Source organism: Gopherus flavomarginatus, chromosome 6 (assembly GCF_025201925.1).
Source record: "Gopherus flavomarginatus isolate rGopFla2 chromosome 6, rGopFla2.mat.asm, whole genome shotgun sequence".
In the NCBI taxonomy this organism is placed as follows: Eukaryota; Metazoa; Chordata; order Testudines; family Testudinidae; genus Gopherus; species Gopherus flavomarginatus.
The window spans coordinates 88977639-88999677 of NC_066622.1; the positions used below are offsets into that span (position 1 = coordinate 88977639).

Here is a 22039-nt window from a genome sequence, read left to right on the forward strand (position 1 = left end):
TCTAGCCTCCATTAATGAATTTACAAAATAGCTGCATGAAAAACTGACCATCAACATAGGGAATTCAAGTAAAATTTTAAACACTTCTTTGTGAACTACACAAATCTCACTGTTAACCTGTTGACATTTTTAGTAGTATAATGTAGAACTTAATTAGAACCACAGCCACTAGCAGAATGGCATCCTGGTACATAATTAGGGCTCCAAGACACCATGGTAATACAAATGTTATGTCTAAATAAATCTGTGGAAAATAAAAATTCTGATCAATGCTATAAGACTTTTTCCAAAGAAAAAGTGAAGTTTTTACTCCAGAAGAAAATCAGCGCTATGTTTGCATTTTAGCTACAAATAATACAATACTTTAAACTAACAAGTAATAAACAATTTTCTTTGATACCCTTAACCATAGAGCACTCACAATATGGATGATCAACTCTCTTCTACCATCCACCAGACTGGCAGCTGGATGAGAATTGGCTACCTGATGTTCAACCTGGAGGGAAACTGCAGCAGACTGAGGTAAAAGCCTGTATAAACTGGTAGAACTTTTATCATCTGCCTAAGTTAAGCAGTTTTCCCACACTGTATTACACAAATTAACCACTCCAGGTAGCAGCAGAACCTATGGCTTTCTCCTAAAATGCAGTTGGCAGGAGGCTGTAATCTTTTCTTCTGGAGATGGACCTTGCCAGACTTTGAAAACACTTAATGAATGAAGAACTGAAAGTAAACTCTATTATAGAGCTCACCTACACTAGAACCATCTCTAATTCAGTCAACCAGTGAACAAATAATTAGAAGTTGAGGATAGAACTGAACCATGTGCCCAGTTCTTGCACAAATTGTCTTGCAGTTTTAATCTGCTCAACACACTTTTTCCAAATAAAACCAAGTAAATCGATTTCTCCTGGATTGAAATTTTTGCTGCAAAAGTTGCTACCACTATAGAAAATTTCCTATCACTATATAGTTTAAGGGATGGTGATATAATTACTTGCAGAGTCAAATATACTCAGTCACTGTTTATCTTAGGGATAAAATGAGAGCTGCAATTATCTTTATATACTGTTACTGAATTTGAAATGCAAAGAACACCCAAAGGAATATGTTGCTCCCTTGTGACAGTTATGTACAATAAGGGCACTGAACAAATGATGTGGTGATATTCTAATTGGCCACACTAGTTGACTCCCTGTCACTGAGGGAGAAAACCTGACTCTATTGAAGTCAATGGGAGTTTTGCCATTGACTTCAATAGGGCTAGGATTTCACTCTGAGTTCTCTCAAAAACCTAATCAAATTAAAATTCATTCAATTTTTAGAGCTGAGGGTACAGAGGAAAACAAAATGGAGGCTAAATCTTTATCAGTCACCAAGAGCACACAAATGAGTATTACAAAAAGTAAAGGCTTATAAAACACTGTTTGGCAGAACAAAGTACACACACACACATTCTTGTGGCTTTCTAGTGTTTTGTAAGTATTTTACATTATGCTTTAATTTTGTGAATCTGTCAACACACACATAGCTGAAAGGAACACTGTTGATCTGAAGGTTTTTTAAACTGACTGATTTATATTCAGTTTTCTGATAGAAGAGCTTAATTCTAAGTCTGAATACATTTATCATATTTCAAAAAGAATTTAACAGATTTTCTTGCTCCCTAGTTGATGTTTGGAAGGGCCTTTTGTACAGGCCAGAGAGCAACAACCAAACAAACTAGCACTTGCATCTCTACCATTTTCTCTGTATACACGCCTTCCTTTTCTCTTCAGTTTCAACCTATCTGTACTAGTACATACGCTATGCAGGGTCTGAGGAAGGTCATGTATCATATGTAAAATATTAAAATCAATACGGACGACTGTGTACAAAATCAAAAAAAATTTTAAATGTTACAGAAATGTTAAAGGCCACTTGTAACAGTTTAAAGAATATTTTCAAATAGAAATTTTTAATTGCAGAAGTTCATGCTACAAACCTCACTTATAACCCTTTGAAATAAAAGGAAATACTAACTACTGTTTCTGCTCATTTGAGACCTGACTTGACAGCACCATGTCAGCTATTTTATCCCCTACTTTGCAAATTTAAGAAGTGACTAATGGAAGGACGGCTGGAACTTATTTAGCAGAGATGCCATGCTAGTCTTTTTCACATCAACTTGAATAGTAAAGATTTACTCTGTCAGTTCTAATTCAAGCTACTGCATCAGATGCATAAGCTTTCCCACTCTAAAAGAAAAAAGGTTATTTGCCAAAATAACTTGTTCACCGAATGTCATGCTTCATGGAACACAACTACAAGACTCTTGCACCTGGTCATATAGCCATACAACCTGTTAATGCAGTATTTGATAGTTTAGGATGTGCAGGACTTGTGTGATGCATATGTTGTTGTAAAAGATATAAATACCACCTCATATAATCATCCTTCACTTTCTTGCATGCCAGGCTACAAACACCACTCAAATTTGGCTCAGCCATGCCTCTGTCACTGTACTACTTCCTCCTGCCCCACCTTTCCCCTTGTTCAATACACATCCCTTTTCAAAAGTATTTGGAAACACATCCACATCATCCCCTTCCCTAAAGCAAGGAAAGAAGGTATATGAGGTCCAAATTTCCTGGTAGGTGGCACAAACTCCAAATTATTTCCTCACTTCAGGGAAGGGGATGAAGCAGATGTGTTTCTAAATGCTTCTGAAATGCACTACTTTTAACAGAAGAAGGATCACACTTACTTTAGAAATGCGATCTAAACTAAACAAGGTGGCTCAGAAGGACATGGCACAGTGATGGAGTAGCTCCTGGGGCAAATATGAGTGAGTGGCATTGCAACTTAGCACACTGGCCATAAATTTGAGTGATGTGCGCAACTATAAAAGTTGAAGTGTATAATAACAGTTGCTAACTGCATGACATCTTGATTAAAAACTGGAATGATACAAAAACAAGGCACACATTAAATGAACTTAAACTAGCTAACTGATACATCTAAAAATATAATTAAAGAGAGGAAATAGTCAAGTGGATGAGTTTCTAGTAGGGTCCCGCAGGGATTACTTCTTGGCCCTATATTTTCTTAATATTGTTAGCACTGACTTGGCAAAAACAAAATTAACAAAGACTGGGGGAATGGTAAACAATGGACAAGTCACCAATATAGAGTAATATGGATTTTTTTGGTAAGCTGTTTGCCTGCATCCAATATGCATTTCAATATGGCCAAATGTAAGGTCATACATTTAGGAACAAAAAATGTAGGCCACACAGGTAGGATGGAGAACTGTATCCTAGGAAGCAGGAACTTTGAATAAGATTTGGGGATAGGCAAAAATGGGACTGCAGGAGGGGTGATGGTGGACAAATCGGCAGATGGTGACAAAGTCCCGAGCAACGCTGTGGCCAGAATGACTAATGCAATCTGCAGACATATAAACAGGGAATCTCAAGTAAGAACATTCTATTGCCTCTATTTGACATGGATTTAACTGCTACCAGAATTACGTCCACACGTCAAGAAGGATGTGAGTATATTTGAGATGGTTCAGTGATGAGCCACAAACGGTGGATAAAAATCAAGTCGGATTTTTTTTTAACAACAAAATTGATAATTAAAACTATCAAAAAAATAAGACACATTATAGCTCAAAGATATCTCATCCTGGAATAGGGATTATAAATTCTAATTCTATAGTACGAGACAATATATTCAAGCAATGTTTAAGAAAAGTTTTGTAAATGAGTTCCAATAGTTCATGGATTAGGGACCCAATCTTATGGGGTTCCAGGGGCATCTGTATAGATTATTTAGGTTAATCTTTCTATCTACTCAACAGGACTCAGTGCTCAGTCTAGAAGATACCATCAAAGATGCTTAGTTTTGCATTTCTCAAACTGTGGATTTGTGTATCCAGAGATGGCAAAAATGTTTTTAAATGAATAAATAATATATAGAGGTGAGAAATAACAGACCTCAACCCTATTGTCCCTCTGCAAGTTTCTGTACACGCAGTCAATCCCTTACTGCTATCTTCTTCTACAAGGCTATTTCCTGGTTCATACCAGTTCCCTAGAACATGGTCTTCTGGCCCTCTCTACTCTGACAAGGGCCAGTATACCCCATTACTTGCATCCCTTTTGTCATATGAAAGAACTTCACTAATGTCATGCCTATGAAACTTTAGTTCTGTAGTCCCTTTAAACAGGACAGGTTCAGTAAAGAGGCTGTATGAGTTCATACGATAAAGTGTCTTGTCATAGCATTCCATTAGGTGAAATATCCAAATGCAAGTCACCAAAACACCTTTGTCAAGGTACTTTTCCCCCAGTTTGAACTTTAGCGTTCAAAAGTGGGGACCTGCATGGACCCTTTTAAGCTTAATTCCTAGCTTAGATCTGATAACGCTGCCACCAGCCAAAATATATTGTTTGGCACACTTTCTTTTCCCCCAAAACCTTCCCTGAGGAACCCAAGACCCAAACCCCTTGGGTCTTAAGACCAGGAGAAATAAACCATCCCCGCTCCTATCCCCCTCCCAGACCTTTCCCTTCCTGGGTTACCCTGAGAGACTACACTGATCCAAACTCCTTGGATCTTAAAACAGAGAGGAATTAACCTTCCTCCCCCATCCTTTCCCCCCACCAATCCCTGGTGAGTTCAGACCCAATCCCCTTGGGTCTTAAACAAGGGGGAAAAAATCAATCAGGTTCTTAAAAAAGGAAGCTTTTAATTAAAGAAAGAAAAAGTAAAAATTCTCTGTAAAATCAGGATGGAAAATGTTTACAGGGTATTCAGAGTCCTATAGCCTAGAGGGACTCCCTACCCCCTAGCCTGAGATTCAAAGTTACAGCAAACAGAGGTAAAAATCCTTCCAGCAAAATACACATTCACAAGTTAAGAAAACAAACATAAGACTAATCCGCCTTTTCTAGCTAGTACTTACTATTTTGAACATGAGACTGTTTCAGAAAGATTGGAGAAACCTGGGGTGCATGTCTGGTCCCTCTTAGCCCCAAGAGCGAACAACGAACAAAAAAACAACACAAAGACTTCCCTCCACCGAGATTTGAAAGTATCTTGTTCCCCGATTGGTCCTCTGGTCAGGTGTCAGCCAGGTTTACTGAGCTTCTTAACCCTTTACAGGTAAGAGACATTAACCCTTAACTATCTGCTTATGACAACCTTTATAAACAAATATAAACTAAACACTTGGTCAACTGTTCTCATAATGGATGTATATGGTGCACTAAGTATTTCAGTTTGTCCTTTTCTATTAGAGGATGTTTTAAACAGTTCTAGTTTCATTTCAAACATTGAGTTGTTCATATTAAGCCATAATTGTAATGTATATAATTTACTTGAAAGTATTAGCTGTAATAGAAAAGGGTAAGTGGAAAGGGAGTCCCTAGACAATTTTAATATCCAAAGCAGAAAAAGTAAAAGTACATATTTTAAAACTCTACATACATTTGACCAAATAACACCATGTTACTTGATTCTTGCCTGCAGCTTGATGCACCTCTCTCTCTCTCTCTCTTCCCCATGGTTTAAATTAAGCAAGGATATAGAAAAAGTTAGATTGAACACAAATTGTACAAAAGTGTTACATTAAACAGCTCTTATTTAGATTTATGACGGTATCAATTTGAAATGTCAAATTAAAAATTGGGAGTTTGCTTCCCAGAAGGATCTTACAGCATAAGTGAAACACTTTAAAAATCTAAGACAAGCTAATTGATACTAAATGATTTGTAAGTAATTAAGTTACAGCAATGGAAATGTAAAGAGTACCATGACTAATTAACGTTACACAATATCATTCATTTTAGCAAGTTACTTTTTTTTTTGTTTAATTTAAGGGGAAAGTTTAAAACAAGTAACTTTGTTCAACATCATATTTCAGCCTGATTATTTAAACCTTTAAAAAGGTGGGCAATGTTTAACCTGAAAAGGGGTTTGTTGCATCTAATAGATGCTAATCTGGAAGCTCTCTTTCCAACACAGATTTAGTCACTGAGAAAATCAAAGTATCAGAAGATTCCAGAGATATCCTCAACCTGAGCCAGTACAAGATCTTCAACAAGAATTTACTCCTCTTGGGCTCCTTTGCACGGGAAAATGATATTTTATTTAAAAACCCACATTATTAAACACAACTTAGCACTCAGTGTAGATAAAAACTGGCATTTAATATTGTGTCTACTGCTCCTGATTGACAACCAGCTGACAACACTAAACACAGTCCTTATCTACAAACATGTTAACATTTTTTCACACAATGTCATCTTCCAGTGTAGAGAAACCATTTTAGTCATCAAAAACTTAATCTTTATTTTCAACATATTAAGGACACAAAGTAAGACTATTATTTATCTCAGGCTTGCCAAGGTAGAAAGGACAAAATAATTTTAAGGATGGTCCAGGAGGTGTGTGGGGTGATGTTTTGAGAAACCTTTTAACACTAACAACTACCTTGTTTTTGTTTAAGTGAAAGAAGTCAGGAAGAATGTCCATTTATGTTGTGTATTTCAGGCTATGTTAATTCAATTAATATTTTTAAAAGCGTTTCCAAATAAAATACGCAAAGAATTAGCAATTTTTGTATGTATTATACAACACTAACCTTATTGGGGGGGGGGGGGGGATATTGACAGTTCAGTCCAAGGTCATATTTCAAAGGAGGAGATAATGAGAGGTTTTGTTTACTGTGCTCCTACGAAATTACATGATTTCGCTCTCAACAGCTATTACAAAGGTCACTGTGGAATCTGTCAGGCAGTTAACCCTCAGTTATGTGTGAATACCACATTCTTACTGGGGAGAAGCTAATTCTTGACAGCTGATACTTGAATAAGAATAATAAGCAAATCTGCAATAAAATATGTTACCAGGAAAAACAGGGGTACAATGAACTTGTTAGAGTAATAAGCACCCAAGCATACCTTCGTGCTTAGTTCTATGAATTGAAAATCTTGTCTTGTCAAGTTTACAGAGACATAATAGTTTAGAACCACATTTAAGACTCTTACGTCTATTTTTGTAATCAAACCCTTTACAAATTTCCCGTCTCTTTTCTCAATAACAAGCCAGATTTTTATTACAATTACGTGCCCAGTGACATTGGGATCAGGAGGCCCTTTGACTATAGGAATATCTTGGTCCCTATTTCCAAGCCTGCTGGTGACAGGACATACGTGAAAGCCTATAACAGGCAAGAACCTTAAATCATACCCCTCAGTTCTTTTAATAGTCAACACATTAGGCAGGATCCCATCTCCCAACAAAACAGCAACTGAGGGGTATTTAAGTGAATGTAAAACTTTTGTTAGCAAGTTGCACAGTTCAACGTGTGATATTATACAGTTTTTAATACTGTCTACAGTATTGCCACCAGAATTGGCCTTTGATGCATCAATTTTCTCTCACTGATATAAAGTGAATTAAAAAAAAAGGGACAGCATCAGCAAATTGGTGCTATCACGGCAGTGAGGATCAGTAGCTGTCAAAAGTAAGAGATTGTAAAAACCACTTTTAGTTGTTTTAAAAAGGGATTTGTTGAGAAATCCATGTAATCCGTTGAACTAAATTTGTAAATGTCCATGTGGGCTGATTTTTAGTCTAAATGTGACTAGTTGGGGAAAATCTATGTATAACTTATGAATTACAGTAGCAAAATCGTGGTATCATAGAAAATCTCTATGTGGATGTGCAATCACACATTTTCTGACATTGGCTTTAGCACATCTCTGCCAGACCAGAAACAGTCAGTTGTTAAACTTTAATGGCCACCTATTCGTGTCAACACCTTGAGACAGCTAGTTGGCTGAAACTGGAAAAAACTAGTCCCTCCAATTTCTCTGCAGGGAGGGAGTGAAAAATCCTCAGCAGTAGAATAAAGAAACCAGGTGGGGACATATAAATAAACTCAAGGAACTCAGTCACACAAGAAGCCTTAGACACGAGAGAGGGGCATGCTTTCATAGTAAGGGTGTCCTGTTTAACTGCAGGACCAGCCGAGGTCAGAGAAATCAACCCGACCAAGAAAGGCTCGATGATTCTGAAGAAAAACTGCATGAGAAGGATCCCAGAAGACTCTGTACAAGCCCCAAAAAACCTCTCTAGAGTAGTGAGAAAACTGAGGCAGAGAAACACATATAGGTGTACTTATTATTTTGTTTAGATCTGTCTCTCTCTCCTGCTAAGTTAAGAGTAATGATGTTTAGAATCCTGCATGAAGTAAGTCTATCTATCTGCCTTCATTATTGCATGCCCCTGAATGCTATACTGTAAGCCCAGACTATTCACACAGCTGGAATTATAGGAAAGGATGTGCTTGAACTATAGAAAGGCTGAGGGGTTAACATTGGTCCTAGGAATTAGGCAACTGGACGGCCGTGTCTGAGCACGGAATACTAGACATAGGATCTGCATGCCAGGAGTGAGAGACCCCAGCCAGAGGCTGTGTCTGGACTCTGTTCACACTCAGGAGGCTTAAAAAGCACACAGCCTGGTGAGTGTTCAGTCAGTGAGGGAACTGTGTGATACAAAGGATTTAATCTGTGTAAATCATATATTAGCATTAACATTTCAGTATTATGAACTATAGTGTGGAAACAAGAGGAATTTAGCTCAGAAAATGTTATTTATCCTCAGATACTTTGCAAAGTATCCAAGGAGATCAAAGACTTTATGAACATTCATATTAGTCTGCAGGACAAATTTAGAAAACCTCACACTGCTTCTTGTAACATTAAAGTATTATCCTATCTCACATAAAATGGAGAGCCTATACTAGCTACAAGCAGCACATCTGTCACATTCTAGAGAACTAATGCCACTAATCTGAATGTTCTCCCAAGAATCAAGAACATGTGATGTGCTGGTCAGTCAGACATTTTATTCCCACATGGTGCATGCTGTTTAAACTTGGATTTTTCATCTGCCTCTGCCATGACAAAGATCAGCAGAACTGAGAAGTGTTTCAAAGTCCTGCAATGGCATCGACAACCACCAGCTTGGAACCACAGAGGTGCATATCTAGGACCACTAAATTGACTTATTCCTTTTTTTAAAAAAGAACTAATGCAACATTAACTAAGGGAACACAGAGAAGATGGAAGACCGATAGTGCAACTATCTTAACACCTGCTGCATATAAACAAGGAAACCAAAAGTGGTTGTGTCACAAACTTACACAGCCTTGCACCTAACATCTTGATCCAGCAGAGGGCATACACACAGACAGCCCCTAGAATCACTGCTTTCTGGATGGCTCACATACATTCTCACTTATGAGCACAGTTCTGCAGAACAGAAAACAAGATTTTTCTTCATATGATCCGGTTACTTCTGCATTTTCAAGCTAAAAATAATTAGTGGTTTATCCTGAAGTAATAGAGATAAAATTTAGTGCTGTATACAGTAACTGCAACCACAGATTGCAAACAATGACCACTAAAAGGAAATTCAAAATGCATTGAGAGTTACAATTTCCCCCACAAATTCTAAGAACATGGCTGAAAATGTCTATGCACTGCAAGAATAAAAGCAGCATTATTGCTATTTCCCCCCTTTAAAGCTGAAACTTCAAAGTACATGAAGCACTAAAATTGTGATAAAGAACTAATTTTAAAAAGGAGGTCAAACTCAGAAATAAAGAATATAAAAAATGACATGAATATCTAAATTCAGTGATGAACTCTGTTCAGGGAACAAAAGCCTTGTAATAGCCATCGAGCCCTAAGCAGCAGCAATCTACTTACAGTAGATACAGGAAAGGGGGGGAGGGGGTATCTCATTACATTAATGCCACAACACTCAAGACACATCACAAGGAATTTTTATAAATTAGTAAATGATCTTACTAATGCCATTCACTACTTCTCTTCCATTGTTTTCATTGAAAGTGTGTGTAAACATGCTTCTATTGAACGAACACTTCAGAGTATATTTTCTGTTCAAAATTGTGTACAACTCCCACTGGCAGTGATCCAAGTTACAAGTATACATCAAGAGATTAGCCAAACAGATCAAAGACCTAGGGAAGCAGAATTCTTTACTTCAGAAAATATCTACTAGAATATGCTAAGTTTCTCATAAAATGTATATAATAAAAGATGGTTACTCACCTTTGTAACTGTTGTTCTTCGAGATATGTTGCTCATATCCATTCCAGTTAGGTATGCGCGCCACGCGTGCACGCTCGTCAGAAGATTTTTACCCTAGCAACTCCGGTGGGTTGGCAGGTCGCCCCCTGGAGTGGCGCCGCCATGGCGCTGGATATATACCCCTGCCGACCCGACTGCTCCTCAGTTCCTTCTTGCCAGCTACTCCAACAGTGGGGAAGGAGGGCAGGTTTGGAATGGATATGAGCAACACATCTCGAAGAACAAGTTACAAAGGTGAGTAACCGTCTTTTCTTCTTCGAGTGATTACTCATATCTATTCCAGTTAGGTGATTCCCAAGCCTTACCTAGGTGGTGGGGTCAGAGTGAGATGTCGCAGAGTGTAACACTGCGGAGAGGAAGGCTGTGTCATCCCTAGTCTGCTGAACCAGGGCATAGTGGGAGGCAAAGGTGTGGACCGAGGACCAGGTCGCTGCGCGACAGATTTCATGAATGGGCACGTGAGCGAGGAAAGCAGCCGATGCGGCCTGAGCCCTGGTGGAGTGCGCAGTCACGTGGCCCGAGGGGACGTGAGCCAAGTCGTAACAGGCGCGGATGCATGACGTTACCCAGGAGGAAATCTGCTGCGAGGAGACGGGTAGGCCCTTGATACGCTCAGCCACAGCGACAAAGAGTTGGAGGGGTTCTGCGAAATGACTTAGTTCACTCGATATAAAAAGCGAGCGCTCTACAGACGTCTTGGGAGTGTAATTGCTGCTCCCTGCGAGATTAATGTGGTTTTGGGAAGAAGACAGGTAGGAAGATCTCCTGGTTAACTTGGAAGGCTGATACCACTTTGGGGAGAAAGGCTGGATGTGGTCGCAACTGCACCTTGTCCCTGTGGAACACAGTATATGGGGGATCTACCGTGAGCGACCAAAGCTCCGAGACTCGTTTCGCAGATCTGATGGTCACCAGGAAAGCGGTTTTCCAGGAGAGGTAGAGAAGGGAGCAAGTTGCTAACGGATCGAATGAGGCGGACATGAGTCTGGCAAGAACCGGTTAAGGTCCCATGTAGGAGCAGGGCGGCGTACTTGGGGGTAGAGCTGCTCCAGGCCCTTAAGGAACCTAGACACCATCGGGTGAGAGAATACTGAGCAGCCATCCTCCCCTGGGCGGAAGGTAGAGATGGTCACCAAATGGACCCTCAGAGATGATATCGCCAGGCCCTGTTGTTTAAGGGACCAGAGGTAATCCAAGATGTTGGAAATGGAGACCTCGGTAGGAAGGAAGTTCCGCTCCATACACGAGCATGCGAAACGCTTCCACTTGGCCAAATATGTCGCTCTAGTGGAAGGTTTCCTGCTACCCAGGAGCACCTGTTGCACTGGGATAGAGCAACGCAGCTCAGACTGGGTCAGCCACGCAGGAGCCATGTCGTGAGGTGGAGGGACTGAAGGTCCGGGTGACGCAGCTTGCCGTGGTCCTGGGTGATCAGGTCCAGGTGAAGAGGCAGGGGAACAGGGTCGGCTATGGATAGGTCTAGCAGCATGGTGTACCAGTGCTGTCAAGGCCACGCTGGAGCTATCATGATCAAGTGGGCTTTGTCCCTGCGTACTTTCAGTAGGACCTTGTGGACGAGCGGAAATGGTGGAAAGGCGTAGAGCAGATGCATCGTCCACGGTACAAGGAAGGCGTCTGCCACTGAACCCAGTGAGAGGCCTTGAAAGGAGCAGAACGTCTGGCATTTCCTGTTCCCGCAGGACGCAAAGAGGTCCATCCAGGGAAACCCCCACCTCCGGAAGAGCGAAAGAGCAACATCTGGGTGAAGGGACCATTCGTGGGAAAGGAAGGATCTGCTCAGGCGATCCGCCAGCGTGTTCCAAACTCCCGGGAGAAAGGACGCAATGAGGTGTATAGAATGGGCTATGCAGAAGTCCCAGAGTCGTAAGGTCTCTTGACACAGGGGTGAAGATCTTGTACCGCCCTGCTTGTTTATATAGTGCATGGCCGTTGTGTTGTCGGTGAATACTGACACACAACGGCCCTGTAAATGTTGTCGGAACATCTGGCAAGCGAGGCGGACCGCTCTCAGCTCCCAGACGTTGATGTGGAGGATCAGCTCTTGAGATGACCAAAGGCCCTGGGTGCGTAGGTGCCCGAGGTGAGCCCGCCAACCCAGGGATGATGCATCCGTTGTCAGGGATGCTGAGGGGTGAGGCGGATGGAACAGGAGCCCCGCACACATCAGGGAGGGATCCAGACACCACTCGAAGGAGTTGAGGACGGTCAGGGGAATGGTGACGACCATGTCCATAGGATCCCTGGCTGGGCGGTATTGTGAGTTGAGCCACGACTGGAGGGGCCGGAGGCGCAGTCTTGCGTAGTTCGTTACGAACGTACAGGCTGCCACGTGGCCCAGGAGAGCGAGGCAAGTGCGCACCGAAGTCAACGGCGCCACTTGCAGCCTCTGGATGATGGCTGCCATAGTCTGGAACCGTGACAGTGATACGCAGGCTTTGGCAAGAGTGGAGTCCAGGGTGGCACCAATAAATTCTATCCTCTGAGTGGGGATCAGAGTCGATTTTTCCACACTGATCATTAGACCTAGATGTAGGAAAAGGTCCTTGACAATGCGGACGTGCCTGAGGACTCGCGCCTCAGAGGTCCCACAGATGAGCCAGTCGTCTAGATACGGAAAAACGTGTATCCGACTGCGGCAAAGGTGGGTGGCGACTACAGCCATACATTTGGTGAATACTCTTGGGGCTGTAGAGAGGCCGAACAGGAGGACCGAGAACTGAAAATGTTGGCGGTTGACCATGAACCGGAGGAACCTCCTGCGAGGTGGGAAGATGGCTATGTGGAAGTAGGCATCTTGCATGTCGAGGGCGGCATACCAGTCTCTAGGATCGAGGGATGGGATAATGGTCCCCAGGGATACCATACGGAACTTCAACTTTACCATGTATCTGTTGAGTTCCCGCAGATTGAGGATAGGTCTGAGACCTCTCTTTGCCTTGGGGATTAGGAAGTAGCGGGAGTAAAACCCCTTGCCCCGCTCGTGCTCCGGTACCTCCTCTATGGCCCCTTTGGCGAGGAGCGTTTGCACCTCCTGTAGGAGGAGTTGCTCGTGAGAAGGGTCCCTGAAGAGGGACGAGAGTGGGAGGGAGTGTTTGAAATAAATTGGAGGTGGTATCCAAGGTCCAGCATGCATATAAGACCCAACGATCTGATGTTAGCTGGGACCACGCAGGGAGGAAAAAGGAAAGACGGTTGGAAAAAGGAGACGATGGATCCTTTAAAGAAACTGGTACAATGCCCTCGGGTGCACCTTCAAAAGGAAGGTTTTAGCCCTGAGGAAGGCTTGGAGGAGCTTTGGTTCTGGCCCCCTTGGTTGCCCGATTGCCTTTGGCGACTGTTTCTGCCTCGCCGTCTGGCGAAGTCTTGTCTCTGCCGGGGCTGAGGGTGAGGGTAAGGGCGGTGCGGTTGGGGTCGGAAGGGCCTGCGCTGAGTTACCGGCATGTGCATTCCTAATGAGCGCATGACGACTCTGCAGCCTAGGGTCAGTTTTATCCGAAAACAGCCTTTGGCCCTCAAATGAAAGGTCCTGAATAATGTGTTGGACCTCTGGGGGGAGGCCGGAGACCTGCAGCCACGAGATATGGCGCATAGTCACGCCAGAGGCCAGAGTCCTAGCAGCTGAGTCCGCGGCGTCCAGGGAAGCCTGGAGGGAAGTTCTCGCCACCTTTTTCCCTTCGTCAAGGATCGCCGAGAACTCCTATCGTGCGTCCTGTGGAAGCAACTCCTTAAATTTGTCTGCTGCCGCCCAGATGTTGTAACTATAGCGGCTAAGGAGGGCTTGATGATTGGGCATGCTGAGTTGGAGGGCCCTCGCAGAGTAGAATTTTTGCCCTTGCAAGTCCATGCGCCTCGCGTCCTTTGATTTAGGGGCTGGAACCTGCTGGCCATGGTGCTCCCTCTCATTAACCGACTGGACGACGAGGGAGCAAGGAGGAGGGTGGACATACAGATATTCATAGCCCTTGGAGGGCACCACGTATTTGCGCTCTACACCTCGCGCAGCAGGCGGAACAGAGGCCGGAGACTACCAGATCGTAGTGGCATTGGCTTGTATAGTCTTAATGAATGGGAGGGCCACTCCAGTGGGGGCATCCGATGACAAAATGTCCACCACTGGGTCCTGTACCTCCAGGACCTCCTCGGCCTGCAAGTTCATGTTTTGTGCAACACGCCTGAGGTCCTGGTGGGCCCTGAGGTCAATTGGTGGGGGACTGGCAGATGAGGTTCCAGCTACAGACTCGTCAGGGGAGGATGAACAGGAGAGATCTGGAACGAGCGGGTCTGATTAGGGGTCCGCCTGGTGGATCGTGCCTGTCTCCCTGGGGAGCTCAGAGTCCTGAGGCTGGGTCAACCCTTCCTCCATAGGAGGAGGAGGAGGACGACGGGTAATCGTGGCCTCCGGCACCATGTGTTCTGAGGCGGTCGAGCGCAATGGACCTGGGTGAGGGCCTTGGGCCTGATGGTATGCCCAAGGCGTCCAGAACCCTCACTGCTGCAGTCCATGATCTTGAGGCTGGGGCTCATGGAATAATGCAGCAGGGACGTCGGTGTCTGGGGCATATGCACTATCCGCCTGAGAAGACATGGACGGGTGTCGGGACGGCCATGGAGGAGCCGAACGAGGCTGGTATGAGTCCTTCACTCCTGTAGCTGGAGATCTCCTCGGTGCCGGGGATTGGTACCGAGAATCATACCAGTGCCGAGATCGAGACCTGCAACCAGCGCGGTGCCGGGAGGTCGACCTGGATCTCGAACGTCTGTGGCGGAACCGGCTGCAAGAGTCTCGGTGCCGGGAGCGGTGCCTAGAGCCGAAGCGGTACCGAGAGTACCGGGCGGGACGAGAGGTGGATCTGTGCCGCGAGTACGACCAGTACCACCTAGGTGAGCAATGCCGGGACTGCGAGCGGCGTCGAGACCGAGACCGTCCATGAGACCGTGAGCGGTGCCAGGACCTGGATCGAGATTGGTGCTGGCTCATCGATTCTAGTGAAGGAGGTCTCATAGCGGCAGGCTTGCCTCTGGAATGCAGAACCCGCACCGGCGGTTGAGGCAGGGCAGACTCAGTCATTGCGATAATGTCCCTGGCCAAGTCGAATGTCTCTGGCGTGGAGGGGACCGTAAGCTCGACCACAGGTCTCATTGGGGAGCTCTCAAGGACCGGACTCGACGGCCCTCTGGGGACCGGACTCGACGGTACCACAGTCGTCAGTGCCGCAGCAGGAGTAGGTGCTGGGCGATCCGAACGAGTCTGCGTTGAAGGTGTGGAGGAGGCTGAGGGCCTCCGATCAGGTCCCTGTGCCGGAGAAGGCCGGTGCCAAAGTGTCTTGGCGGAGCCGGAGCGGTCCAGTGCTGGAGGAGCGCTGTCAGCGCTCGGTGCCAAGGATGGAGGGTTGAGGGCTGCCTCCATAAGGAGGAGTCTTTAAGCGAAAGTCTCTCTCCTTTTTAGTTTGCAGCTTAAAGGTCTTGCAAATGCGGCACTTGTCGGAGACGTGCGATTCCCCGAGGCACTTTAGGCAAGAGTCATGGAGAATCGCTCATGGGCATCGGCTTTTTACAGGCCAAGCACGGTTTAAACCCTGGTGAACCGGGCATGGGCCCCGGCACCGGGTGCGGGGAAGGGCTAATGCCCAAGCCCCACTAAACTATATACAGTAACAACTATAAGACTAATTACACTATAGACTAAGTCAACTATACACAACAAGAGATCAAATGAACAAGGAGAAGCTAGGGAAGTGGAGGACAGCTAAGCCACGCTCCACTGTTCCAATGACCGACATGGGCGGTAAGAAGGAATTGAGGAGCGGTCGGGTCGGCAGGGGTATATATACAGCGCCATGGCGGCGCCACTCCAGGGGGTGACCTGCCGACCCACTGGAGTTGCTAGGGTAAAAATCTTCCAACAAGTGCACACACCTAACTGGAATGGATATGAGCAATCACTCAAAGAAGAAATAAGTATACTCAATATTTACTACATCAAGATGTATAGAGCACAGGATGTAGTATCAGGATACCATTTACTTGTTTAAAAGCTCACACATGACTAAGATTTTTGAAGGGACACTATTTTACTCAGGACATCTTTTGGACTGTCTTAATGTTAAAAATTTATCAAAAAAATTAAGTTACACAGCCTCTTTCATCCACAGAATTTGAAAGTGCTATGTATGATTGTGCAATTCACCACAGGAAATTGGCAGCTGTTTAAGAGAGCCCAGAAACATTACACAATAGGTTAAAGACACATAGTGAATACCATCATAGGTAGATGAAACTTCTCAGCGGAATTTGGCTAGGACCACAGTGGTCCACAGAACCAGAATAGAGCACTGACTATGCAGAATCACCAACTACTTATCACCAACACCACTTCAACACACAAGTCTTCCCTGGATGACTTCCATCCTAGCACTGATCAAGAATGATCCTGCTTACTTTTTGAAGTATGACTAAGTCAGTCAAAGATGATGGTCTGGCTGAAGTTTCTGTATTTGTCTTAACATATTAAAAAATGTAATCCTATTGGAGATATAACAACAAAAATACCAGTGGATACTAACCACATTTGTCCACATACTCTCCAACATGGAAGAAAATTAGTTCATGTTACCTATTCCTGCTTACAGCCCTATAGACAAATGTGACTCTTCTTCTGGAAAGGATCAGTAAGTCAGGCCTTCTCAGTTGAGTGACATGTCACTCTTGTTCCACAGATATGAAACCGTGAAGCAAAGGATGAGCAAGACACGGTGTGCCACAAACACAAACATTTCTCAAAAACAATGTAATGCTTTTGAAATGCCTCTTTAGCACACTAGGAAATCTGAGGCTGGCTGCCTGAACATAGGTGGAAAGTCAGTAGTGGTGCTGAACTTTCCCACTGATACTGAACAACATTTCAGTTCCAGACAGACACAGGTAAGAGCCATACTACCAAGCATGCCACCTTCACCTGCTCTGGAAATGGAGTCTCAGATGAAGGCAGATGATCCCTCCTACTACATATTAAGCCACCAATCACTGTAAGTGTTCAACTCATACACAAACTCTATAGATATTAAAGCCCTGTCCTAGTGAGGAGCCAGAGTTGTGGTCTCCAAAAGAGGTGTCCTATGATCTAGAAACCTTGCTGACAATGAGATGAAATATAGGTTCAAAGGGGATTTATTTAATAGATTGGCAGGCCAGAAGAACCCGTTATTCCTGTTCCCAAGAACAAGCTTTACCTCAGGCTAAAGGGACTGAGATCAACTCCTCATCCTCTATGCTCCTAGGCTGACCGGAAATATTGAACATGCCAATTTGATGAAAATAAGCCCGTTGTTGTGTTCCTTTAGCACCACATTGGAGGAGGAAGGTAGTACTCTAACCAAGCTCAGTCCACAATATCAGCAGTAAGTAAGTATTAAATATTTCACTATTACTTTTAAAAATGCACATTAGCTATAATACACTCCCATTTATCTACATTCGGAGGGCATCCAAAACTTTTGAAAAACCAGGTATTCAGATAAACAGAAGTGCTATTAACTAACATAGTGCTACAAGAAGGATACACTGTGGATTTGGATAGCTAGGATTTTCAGATAAAGGGAATTCAGATCACTGGAGTTAAAAGTTATTCTTATTGTAGGTCCTTCACCATTAGGTGGGCTCAGAATTTCTAGATTAAGACATATTTTACAAAAATAATTTAAGGAATAATGAAGAAACAAAAATTCTGTGAAAATTAACACTTTCTGCAATATATTAAGCTAACAAAAATCTCAAAGAGCTGTAAGAACATATACATACTATGCTGTTCATTTCTGAAGACTCATAACTTCCACATGGATGGACACTCCCAATGGGCTCCAACCCTTCTTCATCCCACATATATGTTCCATCGGAACTATCAGATGGAGAAAGTTCAAAAGAGGAGCCAGCTCTGTAGTCCACGTCTGGAGAAATCAAGTTGTTCCCAATAGTATGTTTTGTGTTTTCATTCTTGTCATCTACTGCTTAAAATAAAAACAAAAACAGTCAATAATCCAAATAATTTAGATTAAAATTAGCACTTATGTTTTGTGTTATTAGCATGTAAAAGGATCTGAATGGAAGTGGTGGCAATAGATATTAAAATATTCTCTAAAGTCAGCAATGTTAAGCTTAGGGGAAAAAACAACTTTTCCTCCCCCAGTCTCAGGATGTTATAAACTCAATATACCCCAAAGTACCTTCTACCAACTTCCAATATTTTTCCTCTTCCAGCCCTGTAACAATTCTAACAGAGTGAAAAGTATTTCTTAAAAAGAACAAGTGATTTAAAACATTGTGAATTACTCAAGTATGCTGAGCCCAGACAGACAGATTTTAACTGGCAGAATAGTAATACCTCTCAAGAAAAAGAAAAACTTGTGCAATGAAATGCTCATGAGTAAGCAGAATATAAGATATTAAAAAATTCAATAACTGTGCCAAACAATTTCTCCTTATGAAAAAGAACTTAACAAAAGTTGTTTTCCAAGAGCTAGAGCAACCTTCCTCTACCAAAAAAAACCACTTTACTGACATTAATTATATTAGGCTAAGTTACATATCTACTATACATTTTTATTAACAACGTTGTGATTGAACTGACATTTAAGCCCACGTTTACAGGCATTTAAATGTGGCTGAGTTAATTTTTTTCTGAACTTTCCTTAAATAGCAAGGTTCAGAAATAATTAGTTGCCAATCGTGATTTTTTAAGAAGTTATTTTAACAAGATCTCTCTCTTTTTTCTGTTTGCGGGAACCCTGCATTCTGGCAGGTTCATACATCAGCAAGGTACAGGGCCAACTATGCAGCTTCTGCTGCAGAGAAAACGGCTTGCTGATAATTTTTCAAAGACCAGCACCCCAAAGAGACACATGGGGGAGCAAAGAGAAAAAGGAGTAATATGTACCTCACCAAGAGTTTGGTTAAAAAAAAGGAGAGAAACATCATTTCCTCTCATCCCAAAAGAGAGAGATGTCAGGAGCCCTGAGCTATGCTCGATGTTCCTCCCACAGCCATCTGTGGAGAACCTGAAGAATCATTTGTCCTCCCCTCCAAGTAGCCTTTAAACTCCTACCAGGAATAGGAAAGGAAACTGGGCTTGTCTCCCCCTCCATCCCCAGCCACTCTGAGTGGGGCATTCACCCACCCCAAACTCAAAAGATCTGAGAAACTAAAACTGCCATGCATTTATTCCTCAGTGTGAACCAGTGCCTCTGATTTAAACAAGTTTGTTTTAGAAATCATATGCTATTCTAATGACAGACTCTCTCTTTTTTGCTTGTGTGCATAGAAGCACTTGTGCAAATCTACCTGGGGGAAGGGGTATGCCACCTCCATGGCACGTTGATTTCCCCTGGCAGATGTCAGCAGGTGGGACACCTTCCCCTTCCGTAGGTGCTATATACATCTAAGTTACTGCTATGTGAAAAGGGACTGGGGAATCTCTTCTGAAGACTGGAGATTTATAAAAACATGTACAATGTGGTGGAGTTGTTTGCCACTGGAGCCATAAAATTCTTAACTTGTGTAAATTCCTAAACATAACAATACAAAGTTATCCTTAGGAATTTAATGTTATGGCTCCCATGGCAAATAGCTCTGCCATAAATTTATAAGCATGTATAGCCATAGGTCTTTGAACTAGGGGTGCTGCTGTATCCCGTCTTGAAGTGCTTTCCCTCAGATACACAGTTTACAGTTTGGTTCAATGGCTCTCAGCAACCCCACGATACAAATTGTTCCAGCACCCCGTGTATAGCACATTTATCTTTTAAAAGTGCTCTGATGATGTTTAGGCTATTATATTAGACACATGTTTAGAACCCATAGTTCTAAGAAAGAGGGCAGATCAGGACAAAGCAGTAAATGATTCTCAGTCTCATGCAGGGTGTAAGAGGCACCTATCATGCACACAGACCTAAAGTGTGATGCAATCTTAACTCTGAAGAAAGGTATTTCCTAGTATATTGCAACAGTTGCAAAAAAGCAAAATAAATGAAGTAATACCACTGCAAAAATAATGGATAAAACAACAGGAGCAAGGCTAATAGTGTAGCTTTTTAAACTATGTTTAGCTTTAGTGAGAAGTGTCAGTTTTTACTATAACAAGTTTTCATTAAGCTCCAGCAACACCTAATGGATCAGTATTTCATTAGAGTCCTACCTTGTATTTCAGCATTATATAATAATTGACATTTACTAATACTGCATTGAAATAAATGTCAAAGATAAGCATAATTCATTCTTGAGAACCATCAACTGAAACTTAAGTTCATTACATTTAAAATAAATTAAAACATGAATTGCCTCTGTCATCAGTTTTTCCTTTCTAAAAATACCTAAAACAGAACAACAGTTTCCCTTTGGAGGACAACTCAGTTTAACATCTTACATTAGTAGTATTCAATGTTTGTACAGAAGACTGGAAAATCCAGTATACAAGGCCAAGGATCATTTATCAATATGGGACTCAATACAACTAATCTGGGAATATAGAAAAACTAGTTTTACTTTACTATGATTCAGATAAATTAGGAATACTTACAAACAAGGTAGTATTTCAAACAGAAACTTGCTTCTCAACATAAGATACTCCTGAAGGAATTCTGTGCCACTGCGCGCGTGCAGAATTCATGTCTCACACAGATTTCTTTGCTTCCCTGCAGAAAAATGACTGACAGGGAAGCAAAGGGAAGCTGCAAGAGCAGTCACACACTACTCCCTAGCTGCGCAGGTACATTGTTTCAGAAACACAGAGCAGCCAACAGAAAGGTAAATCACTGCAGGGCTGGGAACACTATAGACAGTGGCTGCTAGCTGAGCTGGGATCAACAGCTAGTCCCAGCTGTGCTGGCGGTAGGAGAGGACAGGACTTGTCAGACCCACCCCCAAAAACCTCCCCCAGCTGCAGGAAGCTCAACATCCTCCCCTACTTCCTGCTCCTCATTGCTCCTCAGGTGCAGGGGGATAGATCACCGTATGGGAGCTGCTCCCCCATCTGCCCAATCTCCATGCATCTGGACCTCTCATACCCAGACACCACCACCAATCCCCATTATATATACACCCAGAACCCCGTAACCATCCATACCCAAACCTCACCACACTGAAACTCAACCCCTGCACCTAGACCCCCTGCTTCCAAACCCCCATCCCTGAACCCAGAACATTCCCAACTGAGCTCCCTGCTCTCAAACCCTGAACCTGATGTGCACCACTCCTGTGCACCACCTGAGCCACATGGACCCCACACCACTGACCCCCCAGTAGCTGCATCCAGACCCCCACCCCACCAAGCCAACACCGCTGAACCCCAACAACTTTTACCTGGAAGCATCTGCAGAGTCCCATTGCCCCGCACCTGGACCCACCCCCTAAAGAGCTCTATGCATCCAGATCCTCCCACACCTAGACACCCCATTGCACTGCTTGCACCCACATTGTCCCACACAGAACCCTCTCACTCCACATCTGGATCCCCCACACACACCTGCCTGCCCCACGCCTGGTGCCCCTGGAGGAGACAGGCATGGCCCCAGGGTGTTTCTGGGGCAGGCCCAGGCCTTGTTCTGTGTCAGAGTTAGGTGCAGCCTCACCGCTGAGTGCATGTTCCAGGGGAGGGGGAACAGGGAGGCTGCAGGGTGATCTCCCATCTTCGTACAACTAGTGGCTTGTGCTCCCTACTGCCACGCTAGAGCCTCTTCATTTATTTATTGACAAATAAAACTTGAAGAATTTTGCATAATTTTAAGATATTGTGCGCACAATTTTTAATTCTTTGGCACTTTTTAATTTTGGCACAGAATGCCCTCAGGAGTAAT

The 22039-nt window shown here is 43.4% G+C and overlaps 1 protein-coding gene across 6 annotated transcripts in view; it reads right to left on the reverse strand.

The window, feature by feature from the left end:
* CCSER2 (coiled-coil serine rich protein 2) overlaps positions 1-22039 on the reverse strand; it is a 148420-nt gene that overhangs the window by 103453 nt on the left and 22928 nt on the right. For 3 of the 6 annotated variants that reach the window (XM_050958550.1, XM_050958553.1, XM_050958552.1), the window contains exon 3: positions 17994-18196. In XM_050958550.1, coding sequence (XP_050814507.1) covers positions 17994-18196 — 203 coding nt within the window. Of the gene's footprint in view, positions 1-17993; positions 18200-22039 lie in introns of all 6 variants that reach the window. The other 3 variants (XM_050958547.1, XM_050958549.1, XM_050958551.1) reach the window with 1 other exon arrangement.